The following is a 17309-nucleotide window of genomic DNA, read 5'->3' as shown; positions in this document are numbered from 1 at the left end:
TCAATTTGCCATAAATTTGCTAGGGGCATTTTTTTTTAAGTGTTTTGTTTCCCTCCCTCTTTGACTCTTCATGGCTGTTCCCATATTGAGCGCTTTTCTCTTTCTTAAGGCTAGAAAATTCATCTCCATTATTCAAGTATTTCCTTGTCTCCACTTTTTTAAGATAACCATTTTTCTTGGATTTCTATTATTTGGATTTTAGCATTTTTACTTCTACCTTCCATATTTTTTTGGCTTTTTCTTTTTCTTTTTTCTCTCTCTCTCTCTCTCTTTTTTTTTTTTTTTTGTCTTTTGTCTTTGTAGGGCTGCACCTGTGGCATATGGAGGTTCCCAGTCTAGGGGTCTAATCAGAGCTGTAGTTCCCGGCCTACACCACAGCCATAGCAACACCAGATCCGAGCTGCATCTGCAACCTATACCACAGCTCACAGCAACACTGGATCCTTAACTCACTGAGCAAGGCCAGGGATCAAACCCGCAACCTCATGGTTCCTAGTTGGATTCATTTCTGCTGCACCACGATGGGAACTCAGGCTTTTCCTTTAAAAATTGTTTTTTCTTTGTTATTTTTTTAGTTATTTCTGAAAAAAAGTTCTATTAGGTCTCTGTAATTTACTGATTTGTTCCTCAAGTCTTTACATTCTACTACTTATTCTATTTTATTCTATATTTCAACTGTTAATTTTTATGTCTAATATTTTCCCTTGGTTGCTTTCTTTATGTTTTCTTGTTCTACTTTCATATTTGAAATATCTTCCTTCATGCCTATTAGTATGTTTAGTATTATTTTTGTCCTCTTTCTTCTAATATTTCTGCCTAAGTCAGAATCTGTAATTTAATATAGTGTTTTTCTTTGTAAAATGTTTATTTCTCTAATGGGTTATGTTTTGGTTGACTTTCTTTTTACGTGACCCTATTGCTTATTCCATTAAGCAACGCATCTAGAGAAGGACAGCCTCAGATATTTTTAGGTGGAAAAACCAGAAAGTGGGAAGTTGAAGATTCTCCCACAGGGTGGAAAAACCTCAAATACCAAGAAACAAGTCAATTGCTCTTCACCCACAGACAGCTCTCTGATCTTCACCTTTTGTCCCTAGAGAAATAGCTTTGGTATGGTAAACTCCTAGATGGCCTTTCCCTTGTCAGTTTCAAGCAGGTGGCATCCAGAGCGCAACCATCAGGGATAGTCACTCATTTCCTCCAGCCTCAAGGTTTCTCTATTGCCCCAGTTTTATCTCTGAGTTCACTGGGATTAATCCCAGTTGTGACAGGTATGATACATAGCACTGGGTATTTGAGGCAAAGCTAGCAAACAGCCAGAGAAGCTCAATCCATTTTGCTCCCAGACCTGCCAAGCTACGCCAAAGTCCACGCAGACATCAGACATCTAAAAACAAATCCACCCCCTATTCCCACATTATCCAGGAAATCTCCCAGGTTCCTTCACTTCTTTTGCGACTAAAGAAGACATCTGTAAAATATTTTAGCTACATCAGCTATTGCTTGAAATTGCTGAATTTTTTACAAAATGCAAACAAAATATGCATGTTTTCTTTTCTCATTAAATTTACTTAGAATTAAATCTTTCAGCTTCAGGTGTCCTTCACAACCCCCTTCTAGTTATAAAATCAATTTGTATCAGCCTAGCTTCCTTTTTCCCTCTGAACTTCTCCATTTTGTGTTTTAAGAAAGCAGAAGTCTAAACCAAACGGCTCATGGATCTCTAGTTGTGAGACTCACAAATTACTCATGGAGGTGTTATTTGTGTCATTTTGAGTCACTGTGTGAGCGATTTACCATCTCAAAAGAAACTAGACGACTCAGGTTATGTTTTATGATGGCATTATCTCCAGTAGCAACAAGATAAAAGATGCCTGGATCAATTCAAAAGGCCATGGCTGGCAAATAAACATGGAAAAGCTCAACATCGTATATCATTTGGAATTTCAAATTAGGACAACAGTAAGATACCACAACACACCTATTAGAATGGCAAAAATCCAGAACACTAACAACATTAAATACTGCGGAGGATGTGGAGCTGCATGAATTCTCATTCATTGCTGGTGGGAAAGCAAAATGGTATAGCCACTTGGGAAGAAAGTTTGGTGTAACCAAACCACCTAGCAATCTGACTCCTTGGTATGTGGCCAAATAAATGAAAACTTGTATTCACATAAATACTAGAACATGGATACTTACTGAAGCTTTCTTCATAATTGCCAGAAATTGGAAGCAACTAAGATGTCCTTTCGTAGGTAAGTGGATAAAGTGTAGTTTGGAATTTTATTCTATGGTAAAAAGAAATGAACTATCAAACATGAAAAGACACAGAGGAAACTTAAATTCATATGACAGAAACCAATCCGAAAAAAGTTACATACTGTATGATTCCAACCAAATGACATTCTGGAAAAGGGAAAACTTTCCAGACAATAAAAGGATCGGTTGTTGCCGGCAGCTGCGGTGGGGGTGGGAGAGAAATGAATCTGTAGAATAAAGGGGATTTTTTTAGGGCAGTGAAAATACTTTGTATGGTACAACAATGGTGGATATATGGCATTATACATTTGCCCAACCCATCGAATAGATCACATTAAGCCACAGACACTGAATGATAAGAATATGTCAGTATAGGACATATGGATAGCCAAAATACACATTAAAAGATGTTCAGCCTCACTAATTATTAGAAAAATGCAAATCAAAACTACTATGAGCTACCATTTTACACCAGCCAGAGTAGCCATCATCAAAAAGTCTAAAAATAATAAATCCTGGAGAGGGTGTGGAGAAAAGGAAACACTCTTACTCTGTTGGTGGAGATGTACATTGGTGCAACCACTATGGAAAACAGTAGGGAAGTTCCTTAAAAAACTGAAAATAGAACGATTCAGCAATTTCACTCCTGGGCATTTATTCAGAGAAAACCATGATTTAAAAAGCTACATGCACCCCAGTGTTCACTGAAGCACTATTTACAGTAGCTAAGACATGGAAGCAACCTAAAAGTTCAACAGAGGAATGGATAAAGAAGATGTGGTACATATATATATATAATGGAATATTACTCAGCCATTAAAAGGAAAGAAATAATGCCATTTGCAGCAACATGAATGAAACTAGAAGCTATCATACTAAGTGAAGTTAGTCTGACAGAAAGTGACAAACATCATATGATATTGCCTATACGTGGAATCTAAAAAAATAATGGTAGGGGATAAAAATGAATTTGTTTGCAGAACAGAAACAGACTCACAGACTTTGAAAAACTTACAGTTACCAAAGGGGACAGACAGGAGAGTGGGAGGGATGGACTGGGGGTTTGGGATTGGCATATGCACACTGAGGTATATGGAATGATTAACCAAACAGGGGCCTGCTGTATAGCACAGAGAACTCTACTCAATATTCTGTGATAATCTGTGTGAGAAAAGAATCTGAGAGAGAATGGATATGTGTATACGCATGACTGGGTCACTCTGTTGTGCAGCAGAAGTTATCACAGCCTTATAAATTAACTATACTTAAATAAACCTTAAAAAAAAGTGTATGTCAATATAGTTTCATTGATCAGGACAAATGTACCACTCTGGTAGAGGATGTTGATAACTGGGGAGGCAGTGCATGTGAGAGGGCAGGGGGTATGTGAGAAATTTCTGAATCTTCCACTCAGTTTTGCTGTGAACCTAAAACTCCTATAGAGAGTAAATGTTATGTTTCTGTTCAATGGTGGGACTGAACCACAACAGCATGAGTGAACCATGAGTGTGTGCTGCAGCTGATCATATTAACCCAGGGGCTTTGGGTTCTCTATAGTTGCACATGTCCTGAGGTTTATACTTCATATCCTCATGCAAATTTCTTTTCTTTTCTTTTTTTTTTTTTTTTGGTCTTTTTGTCTTTTTAGGGCTGCACCCACGGCATATGGAGATTCCCAGGCTAGGGATCTAATCAGAGCTACAGATCCGAGTTGCATCTGCAGCCTATAGCACAGCTCACAGCAACGCTGGATCCTTGACTCACTGAGTGAGGCCAGGGATCGAACCCGAAAACTTCATGGTTCCTAGTCGGATTCGTTTCTGCTGCGCCACAATGGGAACTCCCAATTTCTTATGTAGCAACTAAGAGAGAAAAATGATAGCCACAAATATAAATATTGTTTGCTCTTAATTACTTAACAAGCTGATTTTTCAATATTGTCTGTAGCTTTTGTTTCTAATACTTAATTTTGGCTTCCTTTTACTTCATTTTAAGCCCCATAATTTTATCAGTAGCACCCATGAAATATGCCATGTTTATAATATAACTCCAATGTCTTGGATAAGAGATTGCAGCTCCTGGAAAATGTATATATTTAAAAATATTTTGTAATCAAATAACTGTTGTTATTCCTGATGCTAATTTCCATGAACAATCAAGATTGGATATAGCATATAGGTAGCAAATGATGGCTGAAATATTCCCATTAAATCTTTGGTTCTTAACCAAGAGTACATATTGGGATCACCTCTAGAATTTACTAAAAATCCAGTGTCTTGATTCTTTCCTCGTTATGTTCAGATTCTGTTGATATAAAGTAAGGGCTTTATTATTTTAAAGTAATATAGATGATTTCTATGTTCACCTTTAGTAAAGACTTCTTATTACAGGAGAGAAAATATTGTAATACTCCATATATTTTTAGTGATGAAAAATATAAAAAGATAAAAAGTTTATAATACTCTTTTTTAGTGATGAAAAAAGATAAATCCAATGAGCTTAGAAATGATTTTATAGAAAAAAGTAGATTCAGTTTCCCAAATAATCAATTAAGATAGAAATACATATAACTAATGATTATACAATGATACAAAATGTCTTCAGTGTCACTTAGCATAAAGCCATTCAGTTTTCAGATATTAAATTTCCTCAATGGCATATTTAAATATGCTACAAATGCATATTTTTAAAAAAAATTTCTTTAAGTACTCTTTTTTTGGAGGGGGGGTGGCTGTACCCAAGTTATATGGAAGTTCCCAGGCCAGGGATCAAATCCTAGCCCCAGCTGTAATCTATGCCACAGTTGGAACAACACTAGATACTTCAACCCATTGCACTGGACTAGGGATCAAACTTGTGTCTCTGTAGCAAACTGAGCTGCTGCAGTTGGATCCTTAAACCACTGTGCCACAGAGGGAACTCCTTAAGTACATTTAAAACAGGTTAAAAATACCTATCTCATTTGTTCAGTGATGACATGAGTTACTAGTATGAAAAAGATCAATGATTTGGTTTCTCAATGCACAGTATCCAGCTTAGTTAGAAATAATTTTTCCATTACTATGACATGTGATGGATAAAAGTCACTGGTAAAAGGGCTGGGCCAGTGACCTAAATTGAACCCATACTTTGTTCACTTTTGGGGTTCTTTTCCTACTGGGTGTGACCAGAGCACAGGGTAGGGCAACCAGCCCAAGACTCTGTATATGTGAAATACCTGGGGGCTTACCAGGGCAAGGGCCCAGGAAAAAGACAAGGTCAGGTTCTCAAGTTCGATCCAAGAGCCATACTGCAATATAAACTCTCCGAAGTAGGAAGAGCTCTTCCCCTGATTTTTATTTATTTGGTTGGTTGGTTTTGCTGTTTATGTAGTTTTATTATCCTTGTTGACAGTATGTTTGCTTTTACTTCATGGCTGCTATAAATCTATCAATCCTGTTTACTTCTCTTGTTTGTTTACTTTCTTGTTTTCAGATAGTTTGGAGTAAAACTTGGAGCTCATATTTATCAAACATGTAGGACTGTACGTTTTATATTCCACCGACCTCATCTTACTGATGGCTTTATGGTTTCTGGAACTTTCTTACCTTCTTTCTTTCTAATTCTCTTAACTGTTTCTTTTGGTTGTTGTTACACTTTTTGAAACCTCTTCAATTTGTGTGTGCACAATGTGTGTGTATTTAACGAAGAGGGGTGTATATAAGTATATAAAGGTGCTCATTAAAAATGAATAAATTAAATTCTGTATTTCAGTTTAGCCTTAATAAACCTGATGAACCAGGACTTCATACATGCTATTGGTGAATCTCATTATCTCCTAGAATGCCCCTTTCTTCTTGTTTCTTTTTTAAGCCTGACAAACCTGCTATAATTTAAGGTTTAAATGGCACCTCCCTGAGAAATGCCTCATGCCCTCCTTTGACAAACATTTCCCCTGTGCTCCCTTGTGCTGGTATTTTAGCAATGACACTCTTTCTATATTTATTTATGTCAGTTCTAGAATGAGGTTGTGAGTCCCTGGACAGCGGGGAAAGAGGTTAATCTTTTTATCCCCAGTATCAACATAGTAAATTGGCACTTTGTAAATGTTTGAATTAAAGAAAGAAAAATAAGTAGTTATGCAAGTGTAAGTTGCATAATGCATTTTATCATTTTTAATTTATTTGTCTTTTTAAGGCTGCACCCATGGCATATGGAAGTTCCCAGGCTAGGGGTCGAATAGGAGCTGTAGCCACTGCCCTACACCACAACTCACAGCAATGCCAGATCCTTAACCCACTGAACGAGACCAGGGATCCCACCTGCATCCTCATGGATACTAGTCAGATTCACTTGGCTGAGCCGCAAGGGGAACTCTGCAGAATGCATTTAAAATCCAGAATCTCAATGGAAGACTTTTGTTAGGGACTTTGTGAGAACTTAACCATTTTCCAGGCTCTGCGCTAGTTATTAGTGGCTAGAGTGGGGAGAAAAATTATTTTCAGGAGTGGACCGCCAAGGGGCATAAGATTTGAATCCAACATCAGATAAATTTTCATCGGTAACATTGTAGAAAAGAAATTATAGCTGGAGATACATTGGAATGTTCATACTTGGTATTATAATGTTAAATGTGCCTTTCTGTGCAAAATAATCTTGCTGCATTATGGTTGTGTATAAGGAACTAAAAACTTGGGAATTAAATTAGTTGGGTTTGAGTCTCTATTTCAACACTTCCTAGCTGTGCAATCTATGGAAAAATAACCTGTTCTCATTTTATCTCTGTTTTCTCATCTGTAAAAATGAGGACAGTGATTCTTTTTTTTTGTATTTTTAGGTGTGGCATATGGAAGTTCCCAGGCTAAGGGTCGAATCAGACCTGTAGCCGCTGGCCTACACCACAGCCACAGCAAGATGGGATCTGAGCCGCATCTGCGACCTACACCACAGCTCACAGCAACACCAGATCCCCAACCCATTGACCGAGGCCGGGGATCAAACCCACACCCTTGTGGATCCTGGGTTTGTTTCCACTGAGCCACAACGGGAGCCCCAGGACAATGATTCATTACATAGGTTTTTTATAAGGATTAATTGAAGACACAAATGCACACACATACACACGAACTTGTGTAAATCATATTGTACTCTACGAATGTGAACTTTTGTCATTACCCTATGATATTCTAATTTAAAAAAAATCATCAAATTTACAATCGGTTGTGATTCCATTTTTTTCTAAAAGTTTTGTGGGTTCAGTGCTTGTTGTTTTCCCCCAAATATCAATCCAGGGTAATTGCACATGGCAGCCCATGCTCCAGTTCACTAGGATAATGTTTGATTTAACCCAGAAGCTAAGTTAAACTTACTAAAAGAGAGGAACCTAAATAAGGATATGGAGACAAACTCTAAATAGGCAGAATAAAACACCAAGAAATACAGAGGCTCACCAATGAAGTGTGGGTGAAAAATAAGTAACTCTGCCTTACTTCTTGCTCAAAGGTGTATGAACAGTAGCCTGTAGAGAGTGGGGCTCACTTCTGACAAATCCAAGGATGGAGGCATCTTATAGGTAGATCCTGGATGGATGTATATTATCTACCTTTGTAGACCATGAAGATCTCTCTTCCTTTTTTTGTTTTTGTTTTTGTTTTGTTTTGCTTTTTAGGGCCGTACCTGCAGCATATGGAGGTTCCCAGGCTAGGAGTCGAATCAGAGCTGCAGCTGCCAGCCTACGCCACAGCCACAGCCTCAGAAATGCCAGATCTGAGCTGTGTCTGCAACCTACACCGCAGCTCACAGCAACGCTGGATCCTTAACCCACTGAGCGAGGCCAGGGATCAAACCCGCATCCTCATGGATCCTAGTCAGGTTCATTACTGCTGAGCCACAATGGGAACTCCCTTCTCTTTTTCTTTTTATGTTTTCACACTGCCTTTACACATTTCTTAGAAAATTCTCTTTGGAAATCAGCAATTCATGAATTGTTAACTGTATTTCATAGATGAGGAAATGTACGGATGCCCAGAAAGTTGGGTTTATTTACTGAGTCTAAAAAGCTTGTTAATGGCAGAGCCAGGGGGACTGTCTCTTCTTTTATCCATGTGTGTTGTATACCTCTCCCACATAACTTTTGTTGTTTTACCTTTTCTTATTCTTTTCTTTTCTGTGCATTTCAGTTAAATTTTCTCTTGACTTTCTCCAGTTCCCCCTATCTGTTAAGAGGGCAGATGTCATGTCAAATGTTCTTACCACAATACATTTTAAAAAATTTATTGTAGAATAAAAAAGAGAATGGACTTCATCACTAGCTGTGAGAGAGAAAGGAGTTAAATTTTAACGAGGAGATGCTTTCATAGTAAATTGCATACAATAATTTTCTTCTGCTAAGGGATTTTGTTTCCACAACAATATGACTTATTTAGCATAATGATAATAGTATTGTATTAGTGTTGAGCAGCATAGCAGATGGCCCAGGGCTAACTGCTAAGCAATGTCTAAAGTTGTCATTGGCAAGCAAAGGTCTTTTTCTAGAAGCAATACATAGTGGTGATAATGAAGTGGAAAGCATGTACTCCAATAATGGAAGCAGCTAATTATACTTCCTTAGTTACGATGACTTCTGCTGCAAGTAAGAGCAAATCTAACTCAAAATGGCTCAGGAAATTTTATTGATCACAAAATAGGAAGTCCCAAGAAAGTCCACTGTGACTCCAGCAATTATCAATCAGTTCATGACATCATTAAGAGACCAGGTTTTATTCTTTTTATCATTCTGCTCTTACTCTGGATTATCAGCTTTGCCCTCATGATCACAACATGGCTTCAAAAATACAAGATAGGATATCCTCATGGCTACAAAGGACAAGGACCTTTCCTAGAAACTCTCCAACATATCTCTTATCTTGTCACATTGTAGGGGGAGTGTATATGCTCGCCTCCAAATCATGGCCTGGTAAGGGAAATAAGATTATCATGATTGACTTAGAGTGGCAGAAACTTATGCAGGAGATGGAGTTAGGATTGCCTTTTCTACCATATGGAAAACCGAACCAAATTGGGGTTCTGAAAAGGAAGAAGGGGGTTTCTGGTAGGCAACCTACAATGTTTGTTCCATCAGTCAACTAAGCTGATGGTTGCTGTGGGCAATGTAACCCTGGGGTTGACAATTTGATTACTTTAAAAATGCTAGAGATCTGGATGTTTACACAAGATCTCCCAATTTTTAAACATTGGCAACAAATTCAAAACATTATTAAAATACTTTGTGGCCAAAATCATTCAGGCCAAATGAAATAAATCTGCAGTCTAGGCACATCCTGCACATCCTGCAGTTAAGAACCTCTGGTTTACATTATTAATTTATTTAACTATTTCTAGAAAATGATGTTCACTTTAAGCTTGCCAGTAATTGAATTATACAAATTTCTATTAAATTTTAATTAATAAAGTCATAGTCAATTGTAGTGAACTTCAAATGACACAGCCAATAAGGATTGCAGAAGATAGTGTGGGAAAAAGATGTCATATACACCAGGGATAGTTTATGTAATTTTTGTCAAAACTGAGAGTTCTAATTTGACGAGTTCACAGTTAAAACAATCAAGATGTTGCCAGGGAGTTCCAGTTGTGGCTCAGTGGATCAAGAACCCAACTGGTATCCATGAGGATGTGGATTCAATCCCTGGCCTTGTTCAGTGGGTTAAGGACCTGGGGTTGCCACAAGCTATGGCGTAGGTCACAGATGCAGCTAGGATCTGTCGTTGCTGTGGCTTAGTGTAGGTCAGTGCCTACAGCTCTGATTTGACCCCTAGCTTGGGAACTTTCATCTGCCATGGATGCGGCCCCCAAAAGAGAACAACAACAGAAAAGATGTTGCCAGTTATCTAACAATGAATGTAAATTTTCTTCCATTCCTCCCAGTTTCCTGTGATCTCTTATTTTTTGTTTTCATTCGAGGATGAATTAATTCCCACGGAATGAGAAAATCAAGGTGCTCAAAATCCTTTAACAAATATTAGTTAACACCATAGTAAAATAAAGGGGATGGGTAAAGGTGGCGGGGAGGCTAGGAAAGTCCCCTAATTAGAGAGTTCAGCTTCTTAGCTGTTTTTTAGAGCCATCTTCTTTCCCATGGATATAGAGAATAGAAATTTTTAATTCATACAAAGATGACCACGGAGTATGTCTCTCTTCAAAGTTTTGTTTAATCTCTTCAATGTAGAACATGAATCACAAAATCGTAACTTTCATGTGGCTCAAGAGCAAGTAATAATGAGAAAGCGAGTATATGTCTCTTCTATCCAGATTGTCCAGTCATTTACCCAACAATCCTTGCTTGGCTGTTCCTTCAGACTTTTGGATTGGAGACCTAAAAACAAAACAAAACAAAACAAACAAACAAACAAAAAAAACCCCTTAAACAATGGACTTTTCCTTTTTTTTTTTTGTCTTTTTCTAGGGCCGAGTTCGAGGCATATGAAGGTTCCCAGGCTAAGGGTCTAATCTGAGCTGTAGTCACCAGCTTACACCAGAGCCGTAGCAACACCAGATCCAAGCCGTGTCTGCAACCTACACCACAGCTCACGGCAACACCACGGAGCAGGGCCAGGGCAACACCACAGCTCGTGGCAACACTGGATCCTTAACCCACCGAACAGGGCCAGGGATCGAACTCACAACCTCATGGTTCCTAGTCGGATTCGTAAACTACTGAGCCACAACGGGAACTCCTAAACTTTTCCTATTCTATACTCTTGAACTACTAAGGAATTAAAATGTATTCTTTGTAGTCACATGTCCTATTTTATGGATTATTTGAGACCTCACATTGAAGGAGGAAAAGAAGGAGAAAAAAAATCACACTAGGATCCAAATACCCATCAGGCTACTTAGGATAGGGGATGAGGAGAAGGGTTATGCGATGCTGAGGGATTTTTCTGTGGGGAATTTTCCCCATCTCACATTCCCTGGGTAACATTTCTGAGAAAAAGAACACTGGGGTCATCATCCCTTTCTAGTGACCTTACATCTCTCTCTTTGGTTATGGTCCAAACTCAGAAGGAAGACATATACTAGATGCAGGTATATGAGGGAGTCATCCCACACTCCCTGAGTTACTGTCCTCAGCGAACATCTAGGAAGACGTGGTTAGAACTTCTGCCCTTGATCCTAGGAGGGAGACAGCATGATAATAGTTTGGCCATAGTTCTCTTACCTTAGGTGTAGACATCAGCTTATCCTGGAAAACCATGGGGGAAAGTCCTTTTGTGTCTTTATGCTATAATAGGGACAAAAGTAATGGTAAGTCATTAAAGATGCTATGCAATTACCATATTAGCTGCTATACTTACTTCCTCATTTAAATCTTTCCTGATCTCCTCATCTCTTATCTCTCTCTTTTTTTATTGCTGCTCCCATGGCATGTGGAAGTTCCTGGGCCAGGGATCGAACCCAAGCCATAGCCATGACAACACTGGTTCCTTAACCACTCGGCCACCAGGGAACCCCCTCATCGCTTATGTTGAGCTCTCAGGGACCAGTACATATCCCAGCTCCTCAGTCAATGGATCTTCCTCTTACTTTAGCAGTCACACCCATTCCTCTTCCCCTCATCGTACTCTTCTCAGTAGCATCATCTGCTTTGGCACAAATAATATATGAGGAGTTATATATGTATAATTCCCTATGTATCTGACTTCTTTTCCCAGCAAAAATGTAAACATTATCGAAAAAAAATACCTTAAACTTTAGTGCTTTCTCATTTACTCACAGCAGAGTATCAAGTGTGAAGGAACAGGCTCAGGAACCCCTTGAGCAAATGACCACCTTCTGCTCCCTGAGTGCCTGGCTTTTCCTCTGGGTTTGCCTTTATGCGGTCTGTTTTTTCATACCCTACCTCCTCTAGAAAACTGTGACTAATATAGGCCTTGTTTGATCCAGAATAAACAAGTAAAATATAATTGATAATACAATTTTATATCCTCCAAAATGAGCATGTAGAAACTACCCTTGGAAGGAGACAGTTTAGCTCCCACAGCAGGATGGTGTGTCAGTTTTTGACAATTATGTAACCAATTATATACCCACATAACCATAGAGCTATTTTTCACACTAAAAAATCAATACCCGTACTAATTTGTAGACAGTGAGTAGGCCTCGTTTTCTCAGATATTCCCATGGATGGTGCTATCTCAGGTTAGCTTGGCATATCCTAAATGAAAACCCGTACATTTGGAGACATCATTCACACAAGAGACATTTAAAAAATCACCACTGACCGTCTGATACTTACGAGGAAAGAGGATGACACAGATGTAGGAATTGGAGGTGGTGGAAAATCTGGCTTTGTAATTAGCTAGTGAGAAGGTGAAAAAAATGAATTAAAACATGGTGCCTTGGCGTTCCTGTTGTGACGCAGCAGAAATGAATCCGACTAGTATCCAGGAGGATGTGGGTTCAATCCCTGACCTTGCTCAGTGGGTTGGGGATCTGGAGTTGCCATGAGCAGTGGTGTAGGTCGCAGATGCAGCTCAGATCCCACATTGCTATGGCTGTAGTATAGGCTGGGAGCTACAGCTCCTATTCGATCCCTAGCCTGGGAAATTCCATATGCCATGGGTGTGGCCCTAAAGAGCAAAAAACAAAACAAAACACGGGGCCTTGAAAACAGATGTGCTTAAGGGAAAGACTTAAATCATTTTCAGAAACAGAGAAGCAAGAATAATCTGAACCTGTAAGTTGAACTGCTTTCCCTAAGGTGTGCACGATACAATTCAGAAATAAGCTCAAAAGCAACAGGCAGATGATGAAGATGGCACTCTATGAAGCTGATTGGCCCTCTTCTTTAATGACTTACCAGCTTTCCAGGCCCAGTAATTCGGGTTGAAGAGTTAAATTCAGTAGTCTAACGGAAAGGCAAACTCAACATTCTGTATTTTCAAAAAGTTTTGCAGAGGAATCTCTACTTTATACGAATAGCCACATAGATTGCAACATTCTCTTGCAGAAATAAATTGGGCACTGGGGATTCTGTCTTTCACTAGCATTTCCTAGGATAAGAAGGGATGGTGAAGAGAAGCTGCCAACTCACAAGGGAAGCTGGAAGCTCACTGCCCCCTACTGGCAAACCAGGTGCATGAAACTTCATCTAAAACAAAACAAAACAAAACAAAGCAAAAAACATTTTAAAAGGGATTATGGGAGTTCCCTGGTGGTGCAGCAGGTTAAGGATCTGGTGTCACTGCTATGGCTCAGTTCACTGCTGTGGCTCTGGTTCGATCACTGGTCCTGGAACTTCCACATGCAGCAGGCACAGCAAAAAAAAAAAAAAATCACATGTGTGAAATGTATGGAAATTGTCAAGCACTATAGAATTTAAAGAATTTTTCATTCAACACAAATAAATATATATTTTTAGGGGGCCATACCTGATGCATACGTAAGTTCCTGAGCTAGGGGTTGAATCAGAGCTATAGCTGCCAGCCCACACCATAGCCATTGAACTCACATCCTCATGGATACTAGTCAGGTTCATAACCTGCTAAGCCACAAGGGGAACTCCCAAAGTACATTTTTTTAAATGAAATGATCAGTTTCCTAATTTAAGCTTCGAAATCAACAGTTCTTTCTGATCCTGAGAGATCAGAACTAAGAGAACACCAAAAGACAGTGGAATGGAAAATCATGGAGTTTCCAGCAAATCACTATTTTAATCAAAAACATTATTACCAATGTCATTAAGCAACTTCTGCTAAAATTTCTAAACTTGCAGGACAGAGCTAGGGCATTAAGTGGTCTACGTATGACATGTATTGTCATACAAGTATGCCTATTATTGTCATTATTGGGATATTTGCAAAAGGAGTAAGGAGTCAACCCAGAATCACATAGAGAGAGAGAGAGAGAGAGAGAGAGCTGGCTTCTGCCCCCTCACTCTCTTTATTCTCTGCATTTTGTGATTCCCAGGAACACAGCCTCTGCATTTGGGGGAGACTCTTATGCATTCAACAAAAGGCAAAGGCGAACTTTCTGAGTGTGTAGTTATCGAGCCCCCAATCCTTGCTGTACACTAACTCGTGAGGTGGATTTGGAGAACGCAGCCGAGTAGAAATGACAACGAGGTCAGAACAAGAGAGTGAGAGAATCACAAACTAGGACCCACTAGCAAACACAGTACAGACTGTGGTTCACCTCCTGGGGTTGAACAGGCTTCTCCGTCTGCAGTTTCCTCTTCTGTCTATATGGCCCGATGCCAATGGCAGACAGTGGCCTGTATGTGAAAGAAAACCATACAGATTGACTTGGCAGTTCCTTGGCCATGAGGGGAGAGACTCAGGAATGATCTGCTACTTTCCGTGGCCCATTGTGTCATCTGTGGTAATGGACAGGGTTTTCATGGGCTCCCTAGAACAGTATGCAGGTTTTCCTTGCCCTGTAACTCATGATCGCCGCCCCTGAGTTTCTTTTCAATCCTCTACCGCGCCCTGATTCCTAATAATGATGGTGTTGAATCCAAAGTTTATCTAAATGATGACCCTTAATTAAAATGTTATATTATTCATTCAGTATTGATTAAAAGCCCATTCTGGGTGAATAAGTGAGTCTTTAAAAATTCTAGAAAGGTCCTGTAGTATGAAGATTATGTTTGAAAGACTGACTGAGGGAGGTGCAAATTCTGATTCCACTATTCAATTTATAAGACTACAAACATGTTTGTTAACTTCCCTGAACTCTGTTTCCACATCAGTCAAAATGTGAAAGGCCTGACCTTCCAAGATTACTGTAAGGATGAATATATAACACCTTTACATCTGTAAAATGGAGATAGTGGTTATTACTATTATTTCCTTGTGAAGAGTAGATGTTCTTATCAACATTAAATGACATAATATATGTTAAAGGACTGTAGTGCTTGTCATAAAGATAGGGATCAGGAGTTCCCTTCATGGCTCAGCAATAACAAACCCAACTAGTATCAACGAGGACATGGGTTCGATCCCTGGCCTCACTCAGTGGGTTAAAGGACCCAGCATTGCTGTGAGTTGTGGTGTAGATCACAGACGTGGCTCAGATCCGGCATTGCTGTCTGTGGCTGCGGTGTAGGCCGGCAGCTGCAGCTCTGATACGACCTCTAGCCTGGGAACCTCCACATGCCGCAGGTGCAGCTCTAAAAAGACCAAAAAAAAAAAAAGATAGTGATCAATAAATTTTGGATACTGTATTTGCATTATGCATATGAAGGTTCTTATTATTAAACAGTGATTAACAGAAAAAAAAAAAACATGTCTTATTTTAAAGGATTTCCCAATAAAAGAAATACCCAGCCTCTGGTCCAAGAAAAATGTATCTGTACTTATTTCTGAGTCTTTGAAGTAAACTAAAATTAAATTTGACAATCTGGGTCATATCCTTGCACTTCAAGTGCATCAGAGGCTACAAGTCCCCAAAGCAAGATTAACACAAAAACAAAAACAAAAACAAAAACTACCTCAGGACTTTCTTCTGCTTTCCTCTCGGGCTCTTGTATCGAATTACTATAGCAACCACCACCAATATGATGGCCACAGGGAACAGCACCCCAACCACAATGGAGAAGTCTGCAGCAAAGAAAACCCAAGCCTCGTGAGAGTGTGAGAACGTCACAAGTATACGTCGCCTGGTCCTTATATCTTAATTTATCACAGAGTCCATCTACCCTTTCCCCAAAGAACATGCATTCCCTGGAAAACCTCTCACAGCCAGTAAAATGAAAATGTTATCTTGATAATGGTTATTCTAATATTAGTTGGAGAGAGGAAATCTATTTAAAACATTTCATGTAGGATACGTGAAGCATTAGCCTACCAAAAATTCTTAGAAGGGATGATGTTTGCAATAAATTGAAAACAAAGGGCTGGGAGATTGGAAAGATTAGAAAATAAGGAGCGTAGCAGAACAGGAGAGAGACTGTTGAAAATTCAGCCCTGGAATACAATAATGTTTGTTAATTTGGGGGGGAGGGCGCACCCACAGCATGCAGAAGTTCCTGGGCCAGGGATCCAACCTGCACCACAGCAGTGACCCAAGGCCACTTCAGTGACAACACTGACTCAACCCACTAAGCCACACAGGAACGCCTACAATAATGCTTTGTAGAAGATAATATATGGCTATATATTCATAACTTCAGGACAGGAAAATTTTCCTTAAACAGGACACACACACACACACACACAAAACTAATCATCAGGGAAGTGGTAAACAAATTGACTATGTTACAATGAAGAGCTTCTTTAATCACGCGGCACCACCAAGAGTGAGAAAACAGAATGAGGGAAGTTATTTGCAGCATACATAACTGAAACATAGCTTCTATCAAGAATATAAGAGAAGTTACTAATTTCTAAGTAATTATACAAGTTAGTAAGAGTTCAGCGGAAATAACCTAATAGAAAAATAAACAAAAATGGCTTGAACAAACACTTCCCATAAGAGAAAATCCAAATGGCTGAAAAAAAAAAAAGTTGCTTTTTTATTACTATTAGCTTTAAAGAGCAAATTAAAACCCCAAAGTGCTATCACTACTAACCTACCACAGTGGCTACAATTTAATAATTTTATTTATGCCAAATGGCTTAGAGATTGTAGAACAATAGGAGGAAAAGCAGCTCTCACAAGATGTGGATGAAGTGAAGAGCTACCTCCTCAGGGCAAAGTACTCCTCACCATGGCAACTGGAGGTGAGCGTCTCCACTCTGGCTGCTCCCCACCCAAAGGTCTGTAGGAAGATCTGCCTACTGAGCCAGTTCACAGCCAGATCGCCCATCAGGAGAGGTATGGTGGGTACAACAAGCACACAAACATGCAAAGAAAACCCTCGTGAGATAATTCAAATCAACCTAATCCCACGTTCAACTAAGGATTGTACGTCCTAAAGAAAAACAGTACCATGCAACACAAGAGACAGGGTGAATAAACAAAACAACCCAACTCCAAAGAGAGAGAAATTTGGAGTTCCCATGGTGGCTCAGTGTTTAATGAATCCGACTAGGAACCATGAGATTGAGGGTTCAATCCCTGGCCTCACT

At 39.3% G+C, this 17309-nt stretch overlaps 1 protein-coding gene across 3 annotated transcripts in view; it reads right to left on the bottom strand.

Moving 5' to 3' along the window:
* Positions 1 to 10424: 10424 nt before the first annotated feature.
* Positions 10425 to 17309, bottom strand: part of ADAM28 (ADAM metallopeptidase domain 28) — a 65773-nt gene continuing 58888 nt past the window's right edge. Inside the window, exons 19-23 of one of the 3 annotated variants that reach the window (XM_047761678.1) lie at positions 15731 to 15839; positions 14434 to 14512; positions 12536 to 12598; positions 11459 to 11521; positions 10425 to 10612 (exon numbers count right to left, since the gene is read on the bottom strand). In XM_047761678.1, coding sequence (XP_047617634.1) covers positions 10592 to 10612; positions 11459 to 11521; positions 12536 to 12598; positions 14434 to 14512; positions 15731 to 15839 — 335 coding nt within the window. In that variant the 3' untranslated portion in view covers positions 10425 to 10591. Of the gene's footprint in view, positions 10613 to 11458; positions 11522 to 12535; positions 12599 to 14433; positions 14513 to 15730; positions 15840 to 17309 lie in introns of those variants that run through there. The other 2 variants (XM_047761679.1, XR_007132326.1) reach the window with 2 other exon arrangements.

Source organism: Phacochoerus africanus, chromosome 15 (genome assembly GCF_016906955.1).
Source record: "Phacochoerus africanus isolate WHEZ1 chromosome 15, ROS_Pafr_v1, whole genome shotgun sequence".
NCBI lineage: Eukaryota > Metazoa > Chordata > Mammalia > Artiodactyla > Suidae > Phacochoerus > Phacochoerus africanus.
The sequence above is the reverse complement of the archived record's forward strand: the minus strand, read 5'-3'. Positions and strand labels throughout refer to the sequence as shown.